The sequence below is a fragment of the Mirounga angustirostris genome, unplaced genomic scaffold (assembly GCF_029215605.1).
Source record: "Mirounga angustirostris isolate CCGP_5_RB_7025 unplaced genomic scaffold, mMirAng1.0.hap1 SCAF_17, whole genome shotgun sequence".
Lineage (NCBI taxonomy): Eukaryota > Metazoa > Chordata > Mammalia > Carnivora > Phocidae > Mirounga > Mirounga angustirostris.
In genome coordinates this window covers 46,866,224-46,875,810 of record NW_026991725.1, presented here as the reverse complement: position 1 = coordinate 46,875,810, position 9,587 = coordinate 46,866,224, and the positions used below count along the sequence as shown (strand labels likewise).

The 9,587-nt window shown below is 51.5% G+C and overlaps 1 protein-coding gene and 1 pseudogene across 1 annotated transcript; one reads left to right on the top strand and one right to left on the bottom strand.

Moving 5' to 3' along the window:
• Positions 1-300: 300 nt before the first annotated feature.
• Positions 301-5,340, bottom strand: LOC123853612 (polyunsaturated fatty acid (12S)/(13S)-lipoxygenase, epidermal-type-like). Its single transcript, XM_064583347.1, is given in 12 exon segments — positions 301-342; positions 541-664; positions 781-950; positions 1,193-1,279; positions 3,271-3,480; positions 3,561-3,700; positions 4,023-4,184; positions 4,329-4,432; positions 4,523-4,645; positions 4,734-4,815; positions 4,974-5,170; positions 5,279-5,340. Coding segments are annotated over 12 exon segments (1,503 nt in total).
• A 1,137-nt stretch (positions 5,341-6,477) lies between these two features.
• LOC123853613 (MICOS complex subunit MIC26-like) lies at positions 6,478-9,337 on the top strand (annotated as a pseudogene).
• The last annotated feature ends 250 nt before the right edge of the window (positions 9,338-9,587 follow it).

Below are 9,587 nucleotides of genomic sequence, written 5' to 3'. Positions count from 1 at the left end.
CTGATGATGAGTGATGTTGAGCATCTTTTCATGTGTCTGTTGGCCATCTGGATGTCTTCTTTGGAAAGTGTCTATTCACGTCTTCTGCCCATTTCTTAACTGGATTATTTGGTTTTTGGGTGTTGAGTTTAGTAAGTTCTTTATAGATTTTGGATTCTAGGCCTTTATCAGATATGTGGTTTGCAAATATCTTCTCCCATTCCATAGGCTGCCTTTTAGTTTTGTTGATTGTTTCCTTTGCTGTGCAGAAGCTTTTTAGGGGCGCCTGGGTGGCTCCGTCGTTAAGCATCTGCCTTCGGCTCAGGTCATGATCCCAGGGTCCTGATTGGTGGGCACGGAAGGCTGTACAGGAGGGTGAGGAGGGAAGGGGCTGGAGAATCAGGCTCGATCCTTCGGATTTCTGAAGGATTCTCTGGAGTGATGTCTGGAAGCTCAGGGAACCCCAGGTAGGGTGGCTTAGGACAACACTGTGAGATGGTACAGATTGTTGGCAGGTGAGTGTGAGTTGACACAGGCCAATGGGGAGGGATCTGAGCTTACCCCCAGTCCTGGGCACCCTGCAGCCTGCTCTCTGATCTCTCTGCATCAAGCCTGCAGCTCCGGATCATCCCTCACAGCTTCATCACTCTTGTAGAAAAGACCGACCATCCCCTCCACGTACCCGCTTTCCAGGCAAGAAAGCCCTTGGTCTCAGGTGGCCGTCACAGGACCAGCTGGACCTATAGCCCCCTCGTTCTCTCCGGCAAGCCCACTGGGCCCCCCTTTCTGTGTCATCCTCACCTGCTGATGATTCCCCACAGCCTGAGGGCATCTTGGCCATAGAGAGAAGACCTCACATCCAAGAGTCCACGGTCAGCCAGGTCGTCAGGAAGGCAGAGGGAACGGTAGGTCAAGCAAGTGGTGGCTCTCTGGAGAATGTCCACGTGGCCTCCACTACCGGTGCTCACCACCTGAGGACGACCCCACAGCACATACACCAGGGTTAGCCATGTCAGGAGTTCAGGGTCAGATTCCAGGTCAATGGTCCTGCTCGGGCCCCTCTAAGGAAAGGCTCCTCAGGTGTGAGGCAGATCAGGGAGAGGCCTTCATGGAGGATGCTGGGCTTGTGGGGGGTTGGGAGGGTAAGTCAAACAACCCTCAGGATTCTCCCACTGTTGAACCCTCTGCCCTCTTTACCCATCCCTTTCCATACCAGATCAAAAATTCCCCATTTGGAGACAAGATTACTCCGGGCCAGGATGTTGATCTCCATGGTGTAGCGGAAGTGAGGGATCTGGAGCTGATTGGGGAGAAAGAAACAGGACCGTTATAGGGACCCCAGGATCTTAGGGGAGCGGAAATTAAAGGACCAGGGACAGAGAAGAAGGGAGGGGATGGGTCTCCATGAAAATGAGAGACCTCCCGTTGGATTGGATTGGATCAGGTTAAGATTTGGGAAAAGAAAGATGGGAAAATATCTGTCCAAGGCCTCCCAAGGTCAAGGGTTTTACAAGTTCACTTATTTGCACAGTCTCGCATTATTTGTAAGAATCCCAGGAATCTCTTGTCTCACACCACAAAACCTAGCAAGTTTCCCGCATATGGAACTATCTCATGTGTCTCTTACTTCCATCGAGAAAGTATCTCTGCTCCCTGCGAAGGCAAAGTCTCCCGTCCTCTTTTCCCTTCTGGGGATGTCACTCCTGCAATCTCTCCCTCTCCCTCCCCTCCCTTCCTCCCCCTCCACCCCACCTCTTCCTCCCCCCAACCTCTCTCCCTCTCCTACCCCCCTCCACTCCCTCCCCTCTCTCCTCCCCCCTTCCCTCTCTCTGTCTCCCTCTGTTTCACACACACACACACTTCATCCTGGATACCCTGACAGAGGAAACCCTGGCCTTGCCCCCCCCACACACCTTCCCATCAGCGTCCTCATTTCTTGCTTGCCTTCCACAGCAAGTCTTCTTAAAGGAGGGACCCTGCACTGTCTCTCCCGCTCACCTACCACCACCCCCACTCCCCTAAGATAGCACTCACCAGTGGGTAACCAGAGGCTTCCATACTGACATCCAAATATGGCTTCTCTGTTTGTGACTTCTCAGCAGCATTTGACGCAGATGATCATGCCTCCCTCTTCAACACTTCCTCCTCTTGGCCGCCTTGACATCACGCCTTTTGTTTCCCTCCTGCCTCAATGGCTGTCCCTTCTCTTGCTCCTTGTCTGACTTCACTCCGCCCTCCCAGTTTATAAAGCCCGGGCACCCTCCACTTACGTCCTGGGCCGAATTCTCTGCTGTAGCTACAAACCCCAGACAGCTTCATCTAGTACAATGGCTTTCGGTAGCTCTGTTTTCTGAAAACCCCAAAGTCTGTATCTCCAACCCTGACCTGTTCAGGGACCCCAGGTTCCTATATCTGACTGCCCTCTGACATCTTCAGGTGCGTGTCTGTAAGTGTTGGAAACCGCTCGTGCTCAGAAAAACCCTTGATTCTTCTCCCCACCGTGTAACACGGCTTCCTCTCACCCTTTCTCCTACCCAGTACTTCAATCCTTCACACCCTCCTCCTCAGCCATTATCCAGAGCCGTCTACAGACCTCTCTGACGGGAACGTCCCCATCCCTTACTACCCACCTGGCAACCTCCGGAGGCCACATTTTTTTTTTTTTTAAGATTTTATTTATTTATTTGACAGAGAGAGACACAGCGAGAGAGGGAACACAAGCAGGGGGAGTGGGAGAGGGAGAAGCAGGCTTCCCGGCAGAGCAGGGAGCCCGATGCGGGGCTCGATCCCAGGACCCCAGGACCATGACCTGAGCTGAAGGCAGACGCTTAACGACTGAGCCACCCAGGCGCCCCCCTGGAGGTTCTTTTTTTTTTTTTTCTTTTTTTTTTTAAAGATTTTATTTATTTATTTGACAGAGAGAGACACAGCGAGAGAGGGAACACGAGCAGGGGGAGTGGGAGAGGGAGAAGCAGGCTCTCCACTGAGCAGGGAGCCCGATGCGGGGCTCGACCCCAGGACCCCGGGACCATGACCTGAGCTGAAGGCAGATGCTTAACGACTGAGCCAGCCAGGTGCCCCTGGAGGCCACATTTCAACAACGCTCCCAGCCCTGGGTGTGTGTCCAGGCGTGCACGTGTCTGCGTGTGTGAGTGCGTGTGCGCGCACGTGCATTTAAACCGAGATGGCTACTAACCCAACACGCCACAAGGTTAAACTCGGAGGAGGTGCTTACCCCAGCTGCGAAGGGGTGTGATCCAAAGGGCAATCAAATACAGAAGAGATGCTGACCTTGTAGATGGGATGCAGGCTGGGCAGGGTCCTCATTGTGGCCACAGAAATAACCTCAGCCATCAGGTGTCCCCCCAGGAGGTGTGACTGTAACTGGTGCAGCTGGAAATCAGAGCTACGGACCCAGGTCTTGGCCAGCAGCCAGGCCAGAGGGGGATCGGAGGGCAGGAACAGCATGGGTGGGGGGCGTCCATGATGAGGAGGCTGCAGCTAGAGCAGGGGAGAGACCCGTGTGCCTGAGTCTCTCAAGGGGACCCATGTCTGTGTGAAAGGTACCCAGCGCCTCTCACCTGGATGACCACGGGTAAGAGTCCGTCAGGCTGGAGCCTCAGCGTGACCAGAGGGGCGGCCACGTATTATTGTTTCAAGATGGTAACATTAGGCTTGACCCCCTCTAGGAGGGAGAACAGAAAGGAATAACAGGAGGAGATGGTCAGTTCAGTGGTTCTCAACCAGAGGTGATTTTTGCCCCCTCCCCCAGAGGATGTTTGGCAATTTGGCAATGTCTGGAGGCATTTTTGGTTGTCACAACGAGGGGAGGGGGGATTCTAGCATCTAGAACTACTAAAGCATCCTACAATGCCCGGGACAGCCCCACAACAGTTATCTGGCCCCAAATCTCAGTGTCAAAGTTGAGAAACCTTAAATGTAGAGGGAGGAGGGTGTCGATTAAAGTATTGGTGGAGGAAATGGGGGGGGTAGGAGACAGAGGCAACATGGCTGGGCTGTGGGTGCACACAGGGAGCTCAGCACCTGGAGTTCTTTCTCCAGCTGCGTCTTCAAGTCCTCCATCCCTGGTGGCAGCACCAGCCGGGCTGGGGGGCTGGCGGACCCCCGCAGGAGCATGGGGTTTGCACCGCTGAGGAACTGGTACCCAAAGAGGGTGTGATCCTTCCGGGAATTTCGAACCCGCTCTAAAGACATCAGTTGGGGAGCGTGCTGTGAGCTCTGAGCCCCTGATCCTACTAACAGATCACTCCCCCTACGCTCTGCCCCTCTTCTTTCAAAGCCCTGGTTTGGAAATATGTGCATAGGTTTGGGAGGTGGCAGTAACCGGCCAGCCAGAGCAGTCTCTGCACGCGGGAATATTCTTTGGAAATCCTCCAGTCTTTTAACTGGATTTGTGAGGTCCAGTGTCCCCTTGAGGACCACGCCCTCCAGCCTGTGGAAAGAATGGCAATGCTAGGAGATCAAGTAAGGACCCGACTTCCCACGTTGGGGTGCAAGTGCCCACCGTCCACCCGGCACATACGCTCTTGCGAGCGAGAAAGAGAAGTCGAGATCCTTATCCTCGTGGAATCTCTCATTCCTGGGAAGGTCCAACGGCCTTCTCCCTGCTACAGGCAGGATTAACCCATCTTTCCAGGAGCCCCACCTGGAGGAAGAAGATGGAATCGGTGACAAGGGGGGCGGTGGGTTTCTTGGGATCTGGTAGAGGGGCTCAGAGGCTTGCTCGGGCTCACGGGCACACCGTCTTCCTGTCCTGGAGTTCCTGTTCCCGATGCGTCTTAAACGGGTTCTGGTCGCTGCTCACGGTCCTGGCTGGGCAAGGGGACGCGAGCACCAGGTCTCCCCGGCCTCCGTCCGCGCGGGCCCCACCCTTGCCACTTGTCCCCTCTCCTGCACCCCATCGTCCCCCTCTTACGTCACAGCATCGCCGACCCCCTCTTCCGTGCCGCCCCCCATTGCCCCGCTGCCCTCCCCAGTGCCCTCGGGCAGGCAGACGACCTGGTTGCCCTGCTCCCAGCTGTAGCAGGGGAGAAAGGCCTCGCCTTTATAAAAATAAAACCTGTCTTCCTTGGAGGGGATGCTCAGTGTCGGTTCAACACAGGTGATTTGGAAGCTTCGTTGTAAAACCCGCTTGCTCTCCGATGCTACCTTGTCCTCTTCAGCACCCTCTCTTAACGCTCAAGAATCGGGGACCGCGGGCGATCTCAACACTCGCCTCACAGCACATCCACGGAGCGGTGTTGCTGCCATCCCTCGGGGACTGTCTTCTGCAGGTCACACTGCTGCCAATAAACCCTTGATCTTCTTCCCCTCAAACTGGAAGCCCTCTCGTCTTCGCATTGACTCCAACCCCTGACCGACTTCCCCTCCCATTCATTGTCCTCCAGAGCCTCAACCTCCACTTAGAGAAGAACTTTCGGACAGCCTGGCGCCATGTCCTGTCCACCGACCCTGCCTCCAGATCCCTACGTTTCACATTTCACTTGTCCGCCGATCTGAGCCAATTTATTATCACTTAAAACCCACCCGCAGGGGCGCCTGGGTGGCTCAGTCGGTTGGGCGACTGCCTTCGGCTCAGGTCATGATCCTGGAGTCCCGGGATCGAGTCCCGCATCGGGCTCCCTGCTCGGCGGGGGGTCTGCTTCTCCCTCTGACCCTCCCCCTTCTCATGCTCTCTGTCTCTCATTCTCTCTCTCGCAAATAAATAAAATCTAAAAAAAACCCCACCCGCAGTATGCCGTTCTTATTGGGGTTTCTCTCTCTGTCTTTGAACTTTGTGCTCTTACACATCCTCTGAAGGAGAGCATGGAGAAATTCCAGGGACGTCACTCGTCAGAGGTTATCTCTGCCATCCACTACTGGTTGCTTGTGTGGATATGAAGGTCTATACGAGTAGTGTTTGGTTCTTGGAACAGTGTGTTTGGCTTCATGCTTATCCTTCCTGTCGAAAGAACTCCTAGAGCAGGTTCTTTCAGTGCAATACTCCGCCACTTTTAGGCTGGATGCCCCATTGTTTGGCCTGGAGAAAACTGCAGTCCCGTGGCTTCTGCCTGTTCATGTGAAGCCAAAGGAATCACTGACACCCTCCTCCGTACCCGTCAAGGACTGCAGAGAAGTAGGAGGAGTTGACAATGGACCCACCTTCCCCCAGGGCAAAATGTATTAAGATTCTTTCAGGTCTTCTTGGAAGTCCTTACTAGATTCAAAAATCTCTGGTAAGATTCCTTCATTCAAAAGCCTCCAATAGCAAACACGAGTTTCTATTTTAAAGTATGCCTCCAAATTCAGAAGACAGATCATTCCCTGTTCCTCTGAAATGGGAATGGGGCATCAGAACTCTTCTGCTAACTTTTATTTCACTGTCCTACATACCAGGGATGGCAAGGGGAGATTCACATTCTGCTGGCTTCCCTGGAGTAGCCAAGGACCCAATAGAAGGCAGGTGACACATTTACAATAGGATAATTGGAGGAGACAATGATGAAGGAGGGACAGGGGGTGAGAGACCCACAAAGGAATGCTACAAGATCCTGAGTCCATCAGCCCTGTAGCTGCCACCACCCGTGGGCCTGAGGAAAAGGTTACTAAACCTAGAAAAGAGAAAGCTTTCTAAGGAAGCCTTCCTTGGAAGGAACAGTGTCCTTTTGTCAAGTCACACAGCCTAAAATGAACTTTTAGGGAGGGACCCAGGGGAATAAACATGCTGACTTCATTCTCCCTCCCTATGACCTCCTGCTGAGGCTCTCCACTGGACAAACCCAGCTAGAAACCAGGGGGTATGAAAGCCCATTAATTAACCTATAAAAAGCTTCTTTTTTAAAGATTTTATTTATTTATTTGACAGAGAGAGACACAGCGAGAGGGGGAACACAAGCAGGGGGAGTGGGAGAGGGAGCGGGAGAAGCAGACTTCCCGCCGAGCAGGGAGCCGATGTGGGGCTCGATCCCAGGACCCCGGGATCATGACCTGGTCCGAAGGCATTGCAGCATAAATCAGGAGATCATTCCAAATCAGGACTTGAAGAGCTTCCTTGTTCTTAAAGGTGCTGCTATTTTGATGTAGAAAAGATAGTCTGCCCAGTTTTGTAAAAGTTGGACATCTAGGTTGTTTGCAATCTTGTGTAAGTATTAAAAAAAGCGTTTTTGCGAGGTGCCTGGGTGGCTCAGTCGATTGGGCATCTGCCTTTGGTTCAGGTCATGATCTGGGGGTCCTGGGTTCGAGTCCCAAATCCAGCTCCCTGCTCAGCCGGAAGTCTGCCTCTCCATCTCTCCCTCCTCCCACTCATGTGCTCTCTCTCTCTCTCAAATAAATAAAAATCTTTTTTTATTTATTTTTATTTATTTTTTTAAAAGATTTTATTTATTTATTTGAGAGAGAGAGAGCATGAGAGGGGGGAGGGTCGGGAGGGCCAGAAGGAGAAGCAGACTCCCCGCCGAGCAGGGAGCCCGATGCAGGACTCGATCCCGGGACTCCAGGATCACGACCTGAGCCGAAGGCAGTCGCTTAACCAACTGAGCCACGCAGGCGCCCTAAAAATCTTTTTTTTAAAGTGTTTGCTAAAAGAGATCATCAGCCATATACATCATTTCTCAAATGTAGGTATATATGTAGTACAAAATCCTAGAAATGGAATGTCTGGGTCAAAAGCATGTGTACATTTGGCGTATGTAAAATTGCCTCCCCGTGTAGAAGTTGTGACAATTTATGTTTGCATCAGCGAGTCCACTGATGTGTGAGAATGCTCACTCTCCCTCCCTCTCGCCAACAGTGTGTTGATGAACACTTTTACCCTAGCCAATCTGACAGGTGAGAAATGGTACACTCGTGTAACTTTAATTTCTGTTTCTCTCGCTCTCAGTAAGGTTGAGCATCTTTTCATATTGTAGAAGCCACTTATATGTCCTTTTCTGTGAACTAGCTGCTCCATTTTTCTATTGGAGTTTGGTCTTTTTCTTATTGATTTGTAGGAACTATTTACATGTTAAGGAAATTAGCCCTATTCCAGCTCTGTCATGACTAAAAGGGTCCCAACAGCAACAGTGTTTTTTTTCTACCTACATCAACTCCTTGGAGCCCAGATTGTGGTCCACAATATTATTCTCCACTAAAACCTAGCCTCCTTAGGGGGTACCTGGAGCAGGTAAAATTCAGGATACGCCTGGAACAGGCTATTGTTGCTAAAAATAAAAATAGAAAAGTAAGGGCACTCTCAAGAAAGTCACAGGCTATCCTGACAGGGCACAATGTCCAATTAGAGGGGCTCCCACTGGCTATGTTGCGACATTTTGAGGAGCAAAAACCTAAATAAATGGGGCTAGTGGAAATAATAAGTGTATCAGTTAGAATGCTTTCTGTTGCAAGTAACCAAAAAGCTATTCAAAATGACCCAGGGGGGTCCTGGGTTCGAGTCCCAGGGAAAAATCATTATCTCAGAAAATAACAAGTCCATAAGTTAAGTTGGCTCTAGGGTTGTTTAGTTCAGTTGCCCTACAGCACCACCAAGGATGCAGGGTATTGTTTTTTCCATCCTTCATGACTTAGCTCCTCGATGAGTCACCTCCTTGGCAAAATGGTGCTGCTTCTGCAACAATCCCATACAGACACAACAACACGCAGTGGGAAAAGAAGGACCATTTCTTCCTGCACCGTCCTTTTTAAGAGTGGGCGAGGCCAGGGCCACCTCTGCCAGCAACACGTTCAAGGTAATTCAGAGGTCTGTGGGGGCCAGCCAGCCCGAGTCTGCTCACCTTCAAAGTCACCTCCCAAAACTTCCGCAGAGGTTAAGGAACTTTGGCTCTCCTCCGTCCCCAAGGGTCTTTCTGAATATGGGGAGGAGCCAAGGACCCAACTTGAAGAAAGCATCTCACATCTCTGACATTACTGTGAGCCATCCACAAGTTGGTGTCAGGAAATGTACTCACAACCTAAACCCAAGAGCTTGGTTCAAGGGGGGGGGGGGGGGTAGACAGCTATGAATGTCTCCAAAATGCACCTCCTGGATTTTTTCCAGGACTTGGTGTTACTGGTTTTGCTGGCATTGTTGGACTTGTTTTGGCCAGAGGTTCAGAAATAAAGAAGCTGGTGTATCCACCGAGGTTTGTGGGATGAGCTGTCTCTCTTCATTATCCACAACGAGCCATTCATCGTCTTCGTCCAGGTCAGTGGGGAGAAATTGTATGACTGGGGTTTACAAGGATTCATAGTCCTAGAAGATTTATAGAAGGAGAACTTTCAGATGCCAGAGAATGTGAAGAATTCACCTGGAAATAAGGAGATTGCTCCATGTTCTGCCCATTTTAATCAGTTACAGGTAAACATTGGAAACTCCATGCAGTAAACCAGTATTTCCACAGAAAAATGGCAGAGTCTAGAGGCTGCTTTCAGGCAAACGGGCTTGCATGATGGACACAAAGAGGGGCCACAGTGACCCCCTGGCTGAACACAGGCCCATCGGGGGACCCACCTCAAAATAGCCACAGGCCCTAACTGACCGATAGGCTACTTACAGCCAGGTACAGTTACCAAAAAGGGGAGAATTCCATACATCCCCGTACCTGCTCACCTTCCCCCTTTAAAAACAGCCCCCA